At 40.3% G+C, this 13,600-nt stretch overlaps 4 protein-coding genes and 1 pseudogene across 5 annotated transcripts; 3 read left to right on the plus strand and 2 right to left on the minus strand. All coding sequences in view use genetic code 12, as the record gives it.

The window, feature by feature from the left end:
* The first annotated feature begins 20 nt into the window (after nucleotides 1–20).
* Nucleotides 21–4,954, plus strand: CANMA_001498 (annotated as a pseudogene). The gene is made up of 2 exons: nucleotides 21–1,516; nucleotides 1,720–4,954. Coding segments are annotated over exons 1-2 (4,731 nt in total).
* Nucleotides 4,955–5,241: 287 nt separating this feature from the next.
* On the minus strand, nucleotides 5,242–6,363 carry CANMA_001499 (uncharacterized protein; the record flags this gene model as incomplete). Its single annotated transcript, XM_051813473.1, has 1 exon — nucleotides 5,242–6,363. The coding sequence occupies one exon, from the start codon at nucleotides 6,361–6,363 to the stop codon at nucleotides 5,242–5,244; it is 1,122 nt and encodes a 373-aa protein (XP_051672857.1).
* A 415-nt stretch (nucleotides 6,364–6,778) lies between these two features.
* CANMA_001500 (uncharacterized protein) lies at nucleotides 6,779–8,195 on the minus strand (the record flags this gene model as incomplete). Its single annotated transcript, XM_051813474.1, has 2 exons — nucleotides 6,779–7,775; nucleotides 8,032–8,195. 2 exons carry the CDS (start codon nucleotides 8,193–8,195, stop codon nucleotides 6,779–6,781), a joined length of 1,161 nt encoding a protein of 386 aa, XP_051672858.1.
* A 1,021-nt stretch (nucleotides 8,196–9,216) lies between these two features.
* CANMA_001501 (ethanol metabolism protein) lies at nucleotides 9,217–10,437 on the plus strand (the record flags this gene model as incomplete). Its single annotated transcript, XM_051813475.1, has 2 exons — nucleotides 9,217–9,722; nucleotides 9,924–10,437. The coding sequence occupies 2 exons, from the start codon at nucleotides 9,217–9,219 to the stop codon at nucleotides 10,435–10,437; spliced, it is 1,020 nt and encodes a 339-aa protein (XP_051672859.1).
* A 473-nt stretch (nucleotides 10,438–10,910) lies between these two features.
* RTS1 (protein phosphatase 2A regulatory subunit) lies at nucleotides 10,911–13,400 on the plus strand (the record flags this gene model as incomplete). The annotated part of the gene is made up of 1 exon (XM_051813476.1): nucleotides 10,911–13,400. One exon carries the CDS (start codon nucleotides 10,911–10,913, stop codon nucleotides 13,398–13,400), a length of 2,490 nt encoding a protein of 829 aa, XP_051672860.1.
* Nucleotides 13,401–13,600: the final 200 nt, after the last annotated feature.

The raw sequence follows: 13,600 nt of genomic DNA on the forward strand, positions 1-13,600 counted from the left end.
TTTTTTTGCACTCTTGGATTATGTACAAAGTAAAACAAGGACAAATGGTTGATTATCAGAAACAGTTGTTAGAGGATTTACAGAGTTCAGATGAGGGAGAAGTTGGCGATGACTTTACTGAAAAGGCAGAATCTGGCACACTACAGAAGAAGCTTTCTGATTTGATTACATTCAATGCAACTACAAGCCCTTTCCAAGTTGTACTAGAGCATCCAGATATTGAGTCTGTGACAGACTACTCAAGCCTATCCAAAGTGTACCCATTGATACCAATGCTAAAGACTAAGTTCCAAGAACAATCAGATGGGGAGCAAACCGATTATTTGGAATTGTTGGCTGAAATTGATAACGACGTGGAGTATCAGTCTGAAGAGTACCGTTTTATAGCGACAATTAATGAGTTGTCATCCATCATAAATAACGAGATACTTGCATTTAGCATGCTTTTGAAAATGCAGTACAAGTTGGTTTTTCCTGAGTTAGAGAGCCTCGTGCTCAACACCATCGATTATGCAAGAATAGTAATGATTATTAAACAAGATCTCGCAAATATTAAGGACTACAAATCTGAATTGAAGACTATCATGACTAATGATAAGGTCCTCCTAGTGATTATATCAGCATTGCAGCAAGCTAAAGATAAGTTTAAATTGTCGGAAGGGGATTTTGACAAAGTCACGTCATGTGCTTTATTAGTCCTTGAGTTGGATGATATTCTACAGCAGTTGTCAAAGTTCATATCAAACAAGCTTGCTAAGTTTGCGCCAAACGTTGCAGCGATCATTGGCCCCATTACAACTTCTCAATTACTAGTGGCAACTGGATCTCTAAAGCAACTTGCCTTGACGCCGTCGTGCAATATTCCGTCCTTGGGGGTGAGGGATTTAGCTTCAAACACTAAAACTGCTTCTCGAAATATAAGGCAAACAGGATATATCTATCACAGTGATCTTGTCAAATATCTCCCGCCTGAAATGCAAAGATCGGTGATGAGAATTATCAGTGGGAAAGTCATCTTGGCCTCCAGGATAGACCTAGCTAAATCTACCCCTGATGGCAGTTTGGGTGTGAGGTATAGACAAGAGATAGAGACAAAGATTGATAAATTGTTGGCGCCACCAGAGCAAACTCCCAACAAGGCTTTGCCTGCACCAGTTGAAATCAAGTCGAAGAAAAGAGGTGGCCGTAGATTCCGCAAGATGAAAGAACGATTCCAAATGTCTGAATTGCGTAAAGCACAAAACAAGATGGAATTTGGTAAACAAGAAGAGACAATTATGGACGACTTTGGTGAGGAGGTAGGTCTTGGTATGAGTCGATCTGGCGGTGGTGGTGGCCGTTTAGGGCAAATACAGATTAATAGAAACACTGACGCTAGAATGTCTAAGGCAATGACTGAGCGATTAAACAAGCAAAAGCAAGCTGCAAAAGTCGAGAATTTCTGGGATGAGGATTTTGATAGTATTATTTTGCTGAAACCACTGGAAGAAACTACAAATGAGTCAAAGAGTCGATGGTTAGGAACTCTGATGAAGAACAAAGTGAGCAAGGATTACGAAGGAGAGAAGAAACGATAGTTAAAGCAAGATTTATAGAGAGTCGTATGTTATGAATAATGAGTCAATAAAACGAGAGCAAAAGTAAAAAACGAAAAAGAAAAAAATTTTCAAAATAAGCTGAAATCTATATGCTTCCAAGCCGTGTACACTTATTCGCAAGATCCACTTTAATCAAATTAGTAGTCCCAAATAAACTGTATTTGCAACGCGGAGCACAATTGAGAAAGATGAGTGACATTACAAAAGAGAAACCAGTTGACACAACTCCAGCTGAAAACACCCCCGAATCATCAGATCCAAAGCCAAAAACGGCCAAGGAATTGGAGAAGGAGAAGAAAAAAGCAGAAAAGTTGGCCAAGTTCAACGCCAAAAAGGCCAAGCAAGCAGAGACATCTAAAGCCAAACCCGAGGAGAAGAAGCCAAAGAAAGAAAAGAAAGAATCTGCCCCAGTACCACAATTTGTAGACCAGACCAAACCAGGTGAAAAGAAAATACTAGCCTCTTTGGAAGACCCATCTTTCAAAGCATACAATCCAAAGAATGTTGAAAGCTCGTGGTATGCTTGGTGGGAGAACCAGGGTTATTTTCAGCCAGAGTTTACGGAATCCGGGGAAATTAAGCCAGAAGGATGTTTTTCAATCCCTTGTCCTCCACCAAACGTTACTGGTGCTTTACATATAGGACATGCGTTGACTGTATCCATTCAAGACACCTTGATCAGGTGGAACAGAATGCAAGGCAAGACTACTTTGTTCATACCAGGGTTTGACCATGCCGGTATTGCAACTCAATCGGTTGTTGAAAAGCAAATTTGGGCTAAGGAAAAGAAAACTAGGCATGATTATGGCCGTGAAAAGTTTGTTGAAAAAGTATGGGAATGGAAGGAAGATTACCATGCAAGGATCAAAAACCAATTCAAGAAGTTGGGAGCATCCTACGATTGGACTAGGGAAAGGTTTACCTTGAACCCGGATTTATCCGAGGCTGTCACTGAGGCATTTGTCAGAATGCATGAGGATGGAACTATTTATAGAGCTTCAAGGTTGGTAAATTGGTCAGTCAAGTTGAATACTGCCATTTCAAATTTGGAAGTAGACAACAAAACCATTCCTGGAAAGACTTTATTGGCTGTTCCTGGTTACGACCAGAAGATTGAGTTTGGTACCTTGACCTCGTTCTCATACCCAGTTGAGAACTCTGATGAAAAAATCACTGTTGCCACTACGAGACCGGAAACCATCTTTGGTGATACTGCCGTTGCTGTCCACCCAAAGGACCCTAGATACAAGCATTTACATGGAAAGTTTGTCATTCATCCTTTTGTCGATAGAAAATTGCCTATAATCACTGACGCTGAAGCAGTTGATATGGAGTTTGGAACTGGTGCTGTAAAGATTACCCCAGCCCACGACCAAAACGATTACAACACCGGTAAAAGAAACAACTTGGAGTTTATCAATATATACACCGATGACGGTTACCTTAATGAAAATGCCGGTCCAGAATGGAAAGGTATGAAGAGATTTGACGCTAGAGCCAAGGTTATTGAAGAATTGAAGAACAAGGACTTGTTTGTCGAGCAAAAGGACAATGAAATGACCATTCCACTTTGTTCCAGATCGGGTGACATAATTGAACCATTGTTGAAGCCACAATGGTACGTCAATCAACAAGAAATGGCCAAGGACGCTATTGCTGCTGTTAAGAATGGAGATATCACCATCACACCCAAAACGTCCGAAGCCGAGTACTTCCATTGGATGGAGAACATTCAAGATTGGTGTATTTCTCGTCAGTTATGGTGGGGTCACAGATGTCCCGTTTACTTTGTTGAGATTGAGGGCGAAGAGCATGACAGGTTGGATAATGAATACTGGATTGCAGGTAGAACTGAAGAAGAGGCTTTGAAAAAGGCATCAGCCAAGTTTGGTGATAAAAAATTCACTCTTTCTCAAGATGAGGATGTTTTGGACACTTGGTTTTCGTCAGGTTTGTGGCCAATTTCAACTTTGGGGTGGCCCCACAAGACCAGAGATATGGAATTATTCAGTCCAATGTCAATGTTGGAAACGGGATGGGATATTTTGTTCTTTTGGGTTTCAAGAATGATATTGATGTCGTTGAAATTGACAGGCAAAGTGCCCTTCAAAGAAGTCTTTTGCCATTCCTTGGTTAGAGACGCACAGGGCCGTAAGATGTCCAAATCCTTAGGAAACGTTGTTGATCCGTTGGATGTGATCACTGGTATCCCATTGCAAGGATTGCATGACAAATTGCTTATTGGTAACTTGGACCCTAAGGAATTGAAAAAAGCAACCGAAGGTCAAAAGGTATCTTATCCAAACGGTATTCCAGAATGTGGTACTGATGCATTGAGATTTGCTTTGTGTGCATACTCCACAGGTGGTAGAGATATCAATTTGGACATTTTGAGAGTTGAAGGATACCGTAAATTCTGTAACAAGATTTACCAGGCTACTAAGTTTGTTTTGGGTAAGTTGGGTAATGATTATGTTCCTCCAAAAACGCCGGCATTGACTGGTCATGAATCACTTGTTGAAAAATGGATTTTACATAAATTGACAATTGCTGCGAAGAATACCGATGAGGCATTGGAGGCACGTAACTTTGGTGATGCCACCAATCATATTTACAATTTCTGGTACGATTTATGTGACGTTTATATTGAAAACTCAAAAGCATTGATTCAAGATGGTACTCCAGAACAAAAGAAGTCGGCGCAAGACACATTGTATACTAGTATCGATGGAGCATTGAGGTTGATTCATCCATTTATGCCATTTGTCACTGAAGAAATGTGGCAAAGATTGCCAAGACGTGAAGGTGACAATACTGAAACCATAGTTAAGGCTAAGTATCCAACGTACAACAAAGAATACGACAATGTTGAAGCATTAAATGCCTATGACTTGGTCATTGATATTACCAAGGGTGCTAGATCATTATTGTCTCAATACAATATCATAAAGAATGGTCAAGTCTTTGTTGAATCTGGTAATGATAAGATTTACCAGATTGCTTCCGATCAACAAGATTCAATTGTTTCTCTTATCAAAGGTGTTGAGAAGATTTCCGTTGTTAAATCAACCAAGGATGTTCCTTCTGGTTGTGCATTACAAGCAATTGGACCCGAGTGCACAGTGCACGTCTTAGTCAAGGGACAGGTTGACTTGGATGCAGAAATTGCCAAAGTTTCGAAGAAATTAGACTCAGCAAGAGAAACCAAGAAAAAGAATGATGATGCGATTAGTAAATTCACCGAAAAGACCAAACCTGCGGCTGTAGAAAGTGCTAACCAACGTTTGGAAAAAGTGGTTGCTGAGATTGAAGGCTATGAACAAACAATTGAAATCTTGAAGAAATTGAAACTTTAGATAATGTATTGATTAGTGTACATAGTAGATAAATGTTGTAATTTTGAGAGAAACTAATTGTAGATGGTTACTAAATAGACGAAATTGACGTTTGAGTCAACAGGTCTGTACGTTGTAGATTCGTGCTCTTTGTTTAATAGCGATGCAAAAGTGACTTTGTTTTCTGAGAGTCAAAGCAATGGCTTTGTCTCCTTAATTCTCATATATAGTACAGCTACGTCAGAATATGTCACCTAAAAGGAGTCATAACAACATATTTATTTAATTCATAAAATTGCGATGTAAAATTAGTAAGAGTATTCTTGCAACACCTGCTTCAAAATATTAGGGTACCATTTCTTTGCAACATCCTGATGCGATTTGATTCTATTCCTAAACACAGCATAGCCAACTGGCTCTTTCTCCACATCCGGTTGGAACTGAAAGCCTACGTCAACTGCCCAGTCCTCGATCTTCTGATCCCTTTCTTCTTTCAACTTTAGAACGTCTTTGGGGATATTCTGAACGGCCGTTTTATAGCAGTCCAAATCGATTGTCTGGAAAAACGGGATTGATATTCTAGTGCTGCTTCCTGGCTCCGGAATCAATACCCGGTGTATGGTTGCTTTGCAAACGCCCTGGGTAATGGCCTCCAATGTTTGTCCGTTATTGACCACTAGGTGATTAGGAATGTTTGGCACTGTGATCCACTTGCCCTGAAAGTTTTGAACTTGTAGCGAGTCCTTGTGGTCAGTGGCTTGGAAGATATAGGTGAGGAGGTCAGAGTCTCTGTGGGGGCCAACTCCCTGTCCTGTGGAAGGTGTATCATCCAAAGCAACCGATTTGGAGCTTGCCAATGCAGATTTGTCGGGGTAAGAAATAAGCTTCATTTTGCACTGCTGGTTTTCCTTGAAATATCCATCAAAAGCTGAACTATCCAAACCAATGGATTCTGAGACTAGCTTCCTCACAACTGTACTCAACCTGGTCATCTTGGAGATGTATTCCTCCACTGTGGGCCTAAAGTTTGGAATCTTGCTTGAATCGGGCCAAAGGTTCGGACCTTCAATATTTCTGTAAATTGGCTCATCTTCTGAGGGAGGTGGAAGCTCAGTGGCGAGGTCAATTTGCTCTCTCCAGTCAGTGTGCGATGCAGTAATTTCGTTTGCCAAACGTGTATACCCTAGAAAATGTCTTGAGTTTTTCATTTCGCAACCCAACTTTACCTCATTTGGTAATGCAAAAAACTCTTCAGCTTGTAGTTTAATCGCGGCTAGATCAGCTTCTGTGGGGCCGACCTCTTCATAATGATTCAAGAGTAGAAACCCAACATTGATCATGGCATTTCTTAATTGGTGAAGAAATTCAGCTTTCGTTTCAGGGTTGAAAGCTTGACGCAAGTCAAGAATTGGTATTTCCTGAAATGACATTGGTGCCTGTGAAGTGAACCAAAGGATGGTAATCAGTCAGATATACTTGTTTTTTCTTTTATAATTTGAAATCGTCTGATTTTGCTGACCCTCCAAGAAAAAGTGAGCCACAGTTCTTTTTTTTTTCACTTGTTTGTTGAATATTATATTAGAAAATGTTGCAATTAGAGGTGGTACTATCGAGGTCAATGCTGGCAGGGATGAGCTACGGACTCGTCTTCCCTGATTGAATTGCTAGCACAACAACCTGCTATTTTACTCTCTTGCAAAGAAGGTAGAGCCGGTTGGAAATGTAACACCAAAAATGCTCCACAAAATTCGTTAGAAATCAAACTCCACAAAAATCCATTAAAGCCGCTTAGAGTGTCTCTATATATTTAAATTTGATTCTAAAGATGATGTATGCCAGCATGCACTAATCCAAGAGCTGGTTTACTGTGTCAACGACCGATTTCTTCAATCCAATAAACTCAAAGTCAAATATACTTCTAGTCACACTTTGGTCATACCTGTCCAGTCTTGGTGAATATTTCTTAGCGTCTTCGGGATTTCCTTTTGGTAAAATCTGGTCCAATTCGTCAAAATTGTATCTGATTATGTCAATGATTTCTTGGTTATTGTATCTTCCAGCAACAGTAAAGAGTCTCTTATTTGCGGCCTCGTCTTTTTGAAACGCTACTATATGTGCATTAGCGCAATCTCTCACATCAACAAATAAACCAGCTCCCTGTGGCACTTTGTCATTTGGTTTAAGCTTCAACAATTTGTTGATAGCTTCTGATGAATAGTTGAGGCCGTCCTTGTTGAAATCAGGGAATGCTTGGGGACCAAAGACTAATCCTGGTAATATTGTGGTCACGGTGAAATGGGGGTTTTCTTCTTTGACGAATTTCCACACTGTTTCTTCGGCAAACTTCTTAGAGCCAGCATAGCCGTCGCTGACCTCTTTCAACGCTTCCTCCCAGGTGACTGGGTTCCAGTTTTGTTCGGTTACCAGCTCACCTTCTTTGAGAACAGTTCGACTTCCAGCAACAGCTGAAAGTGACGATGTGACCACTACCTTTTTAATGTTCTTGCCGTATTTCTGAACAGCCCTAAGTGCATTGGTTGTTCCATTTATCGCTGGCTCTAGCAAGTCCTTCTTGATATCCTTGATGTCGAATTTCACTGGTGAAGCTGTGTGCAAAAACACTTCGGCTTCTGGATGTGCGCTCAATGCTTTGTCAAAGGCACCATCAGCACCAACATCTTCCACCACTTCAAACTTGAAATTCTCCGCGGGTAATTCGGCTTCCTTGAGATTGTTGAGCAATCTTTGCCCCTTTTCTGCAGTTCTCACAGATCCAATCACTTTGTAATTGGATTGTATCAATTGCTTCACTATGTTTTGCGCAATGAATCCAGTAGCGCCACTAACGAAGATAGACATTGTTTGATGAATTGAAGCAAAAAGGTCTAAGTGGATAGATTGTAATTTCAATAAAGTTGTTTTGCCAATTCCTGGAATTTTGTGATTGCTACATTTTTTGAAAGAGGAAAATTAACAAAGTTAGATGTTGCTCAGTTTAGAATTAACGAAATTCTACATAGAAACTTTGAGAAAATGTAATAGGTGCATTAAACTATTTCAAAAATATACACAAAGCATCAGATCACTTGGATTCAGACTTCTTATCGTCCTTGTGGTTCTCTTGATAGTCTGAGTATGCCTTCTTGGCATTGTCTTGGAAATTTCCACCTTTGGAAAAGTCTTGATAGGCATCCTTACCGTCTTCTTGTGTGACTTTGCCTGATTTGATGAAATCTTGTCCTTTTTTGATGAATGAGTCCATGTTTGTTAATACGTTATGAATTGAAAAGAAAACAAGAGCAACTAGAAGTAAAAAATAAAGACAGGGACTCAATACTTATATATTTTGAAAAGCAGCTATCTCGAAATAGAAAATATAAAAACAATTGGCCCGCGTGGTAGGGCATAAACATTCTAGGCTTTTTAGTTATTCTATTGTTTGCGTCGTTTCAAGTGGTAGACACGCATATATTAGAGAGTCGTGTACTCCCTTTATTTTGCACTCGCAATTACGTCATATTTAGCGTTGTGCATTCTCCATTGAATGTCGCGTGTTAAGTGTCACACGACATTGGTTAGATCTACGCCCCCACTTGGAGAGATCGCTTCTAAGGAAAGAGAAATGACCTGAATCATCCTTAATCTTTTTTCCTTATTGAAAACGAGCTAACAGGATCCAGGAACAATTTCTTTCACACTTTGCTGCAATTTATAGAAACTCAAATGTATCTGAACAGAGAGGATTTGTAGAAGAGATTTAGCATCAAATTGAAGCCAATTAGTTTGTAATAGATATCTCTCATAGCATCCTTCAAGAGCTTTAAAACATTGATTACCTCATTCTCCTCCTAGCTACACAGTTCCTCTGAACTCTAGGTAACACACAACAGCCGCAACCACCAAGTCCCAATCCCAAGCCATTTTGCAACAGAATTGTGCAATTTCCGAGACCGCTTATTAACTCACATCAACGGAAAAAAAAAAAAAGAAACGTATAAAAAAGAACAAACGGTCAAATCACTTTTGCGAAATTTTTCAGATTTCCCTTCGCTTATGAGAAAGGATTGTGGATCGCTCAGATGCTAGCGTCGTACAATGACCTACTCAGGAAATATCCCTATCGCACCAATATGGTGACAACCGGCCTATTTTTTGGCCTCGGGGACCTCATCGCCCAGTCCTTGTTCCCACACACAACAATAAAGACCACAACTGACAAAGATGGAAACCCGATGGAGGTAGTTGAAGTCAGTGACTACACGCCCCAGAGAACATTCAGAGCAATGGTATACGGGTCTGTATTCTTTGCCCCCATAAGTGTACTATGGCATGGGAAAACGCTTCCCAAGTTGAAAAACCCTTTTATTAGCATGGTGAAAAGAAAATTGATGGAGACAAAGAATAGAAAGAGGTTGCACTTTTACGACACAGTGTTCCGTTTGGGCGTTGACCAGCTAATTTTTCCTGGGTTGGTGTGGATCCCTCTTTACAACACGGTCATGGTGATGCTAGCACAACACCAGGATCCATTTGCCGTAATCCATAATAAGTTGGAAAATAATTGGTGGACAGTTCTCAAAGCAAACTGGACAGTGTGGCCTGGGTTCCAACTAGTCAATTTATATTTTATCCCGGTGCATTTACGAATCGTTTGTGCAAATATATGGTCTACTGGGTGGAACACATTCTTGAGCTTTGTTCACAACACAAAGGGCCACGGAAAGGGAAGCGGAAAGAGATTGGAAGAGTTGGTGGATATTGAAGATGACGACCAGGAAGTTGTGATGGTGTATGATTAGCAGCTGTTAATAGTTAATTAAAAGTTAATTAAAAGTGTAATAAATGCATAGGTAGCGCGCCTCAGCTTCAAAAGTGGTCGAAAACGAGCTCTTGAGCAATCTATTGACTAACCCATCCACACACTTCATCCTCATCTTTGGACCACTATGCGAGCATTCTTCAACGGTTACGGTCAATTGCTTGTTAAGAGACCGCTTTTGACAAATATGATCAGCACAGGCTTTCTATTAGGGGCTGGAGATTGTTCAGCACAGATCTTATTTCCTGCTAATCCTGGGCAGCCATACGATTATGTGAGAACGTTGCGAGCAGTTATATATGGAGGAATCATATTTGCCCCATTGGGAGATAAATGGTACAAGATCCTAAATACCAAAATCATATGGCGTGGAAAGAATGAGAGAACCATGTCGACAATTCTTCGGGTTGCTGTGGACCAATTGGTATTTGCCCCCTTCATTGGTATTCCATTGTACTATGCAGCCATGACAGTATTGGAGAATCGGAAACCTTACTTGGAGCACATAGTGGACAAATTTGAAACAAGCTGGTGGGTAACTTTGAAAAGCAACTGGTTAGTTTGGCCAATATTTCAATGGTTCAACTTCTACTTGCTACCGGTGCATTACAGGTTATTAGCGGTTAACCTAATCAGTATTGGCTGGAATACATATCTCAGTTATATAATGCATAATAAAGGTTGATCTTTGAAGTTGAAGCTTCAATTGAGTAGACGGGGTAGTGCGAAAGACCAAATTACCTACAAAGGCTGACGTCACACCGTTTGATCGAAGAAAGATGAGTCAAGCATATAGTAAAGGTTGAACGTGGAGTTGAAAACGGTTGATCCGGAGAGGTTGACTGTCTACGGTTCATAAAGTAACTAGTGACTTATGATGTGTTTCAACCTTAAATAATGTTGGTGTCGGGGCACATACATTTTCCGCTTGTTTTTATTTTTTTATGTTTTATTTTTTATTGTGTTTTTTTTTTTATTTTATTTTATTTTATTTTATTTTTTCTGTCTTTCGCTCCAACGAATTTCATCAACACACTCTCAGTCTGTGGTCGACAAAGTTATCACGTTGAAATACATTACAAATAGACCACTACTAAAGTTATCTATCAACCATAGATATACAGTAATTAAGGGATATTTCCAGTGCCCTCTTTGAAAATGATGAAAGGATTTAAAAACAGATTGACTCGAAACAAGAGTCAATCGACAAGCAAGAAAGGGGATAGGAAAGACAAGGACAAGAGCGAAAAGAAATCGTCGTCGCCATCATCATCAGCATCCACCACTTCGAATACTGGATCGCTGCAGAGCTCAAAGAACTTAATGTCCAACTCGTCAACCTCATTAAAGTCAAACTCACCCAGTCCTTCAAGAAACAATAGCTCAAACAGCGCTGTTTCAATCAAATCGACAAATAGCAATACGACCATGACGTCAGTCACATCCCCACAAGGCCTGCCAACCACCGAGTCCCCACGAATTGTTGTTAACGATGACAACTCAAATACGGTTTTTGGTTCACCCTCGCAGCAATCGTCCAATAGTTCAGGTGTGTTTCCAAACACCGTATCATTAGCATCAGGACCATCGTCAGTAGCAAATATGTCAGCTTCAAACACTGGCATCACTCCCACGACTATGCCTTCCATAGTGACGCCGAACCAAAGTGCTGCCAATGTTTCTTTCGGCTCAACTGCACAGCCCATAACACCCACGCCAACCTCGCCAAAGAGTCCAAATTTCGAATCCAAAGCGCACCACAGTCAGCAAGGAGCGCAGTCACACTACCAGTTGAATCCAAATATATCATCTCCTGGTAGGGATTCTTTTGATATTGATTTGATAACAGCACCAAAGAGACATTCATCCTCCAGATTTGAACCAACATCTTCCGATAGGTATCAGGAAATTAACAAATTGCCAAACTTTGATGAAGTGTTACCAGAGGACCAAATTAGCTTATTTATACAAAAGATTGATCAATGTAACATCATGTTTGATTTCAGTGACCCCACTTTTGATATTAGAGGTAAGGAGATCAAACGGATGACATTGCAAGAGTTGATTGCATTTATCTCGAATAACCGTTTCTCGTACACCGACGAGATGTACAAGCATGTTGTCAATATGTTTAAAAAGAATTTGTTTCGCCCAATCCCTCCACCAGTCAACCCTATTGGCGACATATATGACCCTGACGAGGACGAACCAGTCAGCGAATTGGCATGGCCGCATATGCAAGCGATTTATGAGTTTTTCTTGAGGTTTATAGAGCTGCCTGATTTTCAGCACCAAATTGCCAAGCAGTACATTGATCACGAATTTATCTTAAGAATACTAGAGTTGTTTGACTCAGAGGACCCTAGAGAAAGGGACTGTTTGAAGACAACGTTGCATAGAATTTACGGAAAGTTTTTGAGTTTGAGGAGCTTTATTAGAAAGTCAATCAACAATGTTTTCTTGCAATTTATTTACGAAACAGAAAGGTTCAATGGGGTTGGTGAATTGTTGGAAATCATGGGCTCTATTATCAATGGATTTGCACTTCCATTGAAAGAGGAGCACAAGATCTTTTTAGTGCGAGTATTGATACCATTGCATAAAGTAAAATGCTTATCGTTATATCACCCGCAGTTGGCGTACTGTATTGTTCAATTTTTGGAAAAGGACCCCTCATTAACTGAGGATGTGATTATGGGTTTGTTGAGATTCTGGCCCAAGATTAATAGCCCTAAGGAGGTTATGTTTTTGAATGAAATCGAGGATATTTTCGAGGTCATGGAGCCAAACGAGTTTGTTAAGATACAAATCCCATTATTCGCCCAGTTGTCGAAATGCATCAGCTCATCGCACTACCAAGTTAGTGAAAAGGTCTTATGCTACTGGTCAAACGAGTACTTTTTGACGTTGATCACAGAAAATGCTGAAGTTGTGTTGCCAATAATTTTTGCATCGTTGTACGAATTGACAAACTCAACCCAACCCGGTATCGAAAATGGCGTAATGCAGCAAAAGTTGGCCAATTTCCCCGATGCAGTAGTAGATGCCAACGGTAACTTAATTGATGCAGGGTTGGTGTTGCAAGACTTGCAACAAGGAATTATACCAAGTGCAAATGACCCAGACCACCCCCATCACAACATTTTCCAAGTACATGCCTCGGTGAACAATAACGGACAGAATGAAGAAAATGACTTGTCCATGTCCCTCAACGGCGAAGGAAATCATCATCAGCGCAATCCCCACTCCGACATCAATGGTAATGAACTATCAGATGAAGAGTACTACGATCTGTTTAGTTCAATGCAGGCAGGCAACATGAACTCAGGAGGATCCAACTCGAATAACCCATTGGGTGATGAATTTGGACCTGGATTTGATGAAGAGACCAGTATGTTGCAGCACAATTCTGCCACGTCAACCTGGAATAGAAATATCCATTCCCTTTCGTATGGTGCGCTCAAAGTATTTATGGATCATAGTCCAGTGTTGTATGACCACTGCACCATGCTATATCATCAATCATTAAGTGAGCAAAAAAGTCGCGAGGCAGCACGAAAGGAAGGGTGGGAGAAGATTGAGAAGTATGTAAAGCAGCTTAAAGCTCAGCAACCATCACAAGAAAGTAGTGGCGTATTTTTGAAATAAACGACAGTGTTTAGTTTTAATGTACAAACTTTTTATATATGGAAGAGGAAAAGAGAGAGAGGAGAAAAAAATAAAAGAAACGAAACGACAGACGAATTTCTTGAAATTGTGCAAAATTTTCACCATCGTCAATTGTCAGCTCTCTTTCTTCTTTCTCTTCATCATAACGCATTTACAGAGGTATGTCTGACGCAAGATCT

This window comes from Candida margitis, assembly GCF_024628925.1.
Source record: "Candida margitis strain CBS 14175 chromosome Unknown scaffold6, whole genome shotgun sequence".
Lineage (NCBI taxonomy): Eukaryota > Fungi > Ascomycota > Pichiomycetes > Serinales > Debaryomycetaceae > Lodderomyces > Lodderomyces margitis.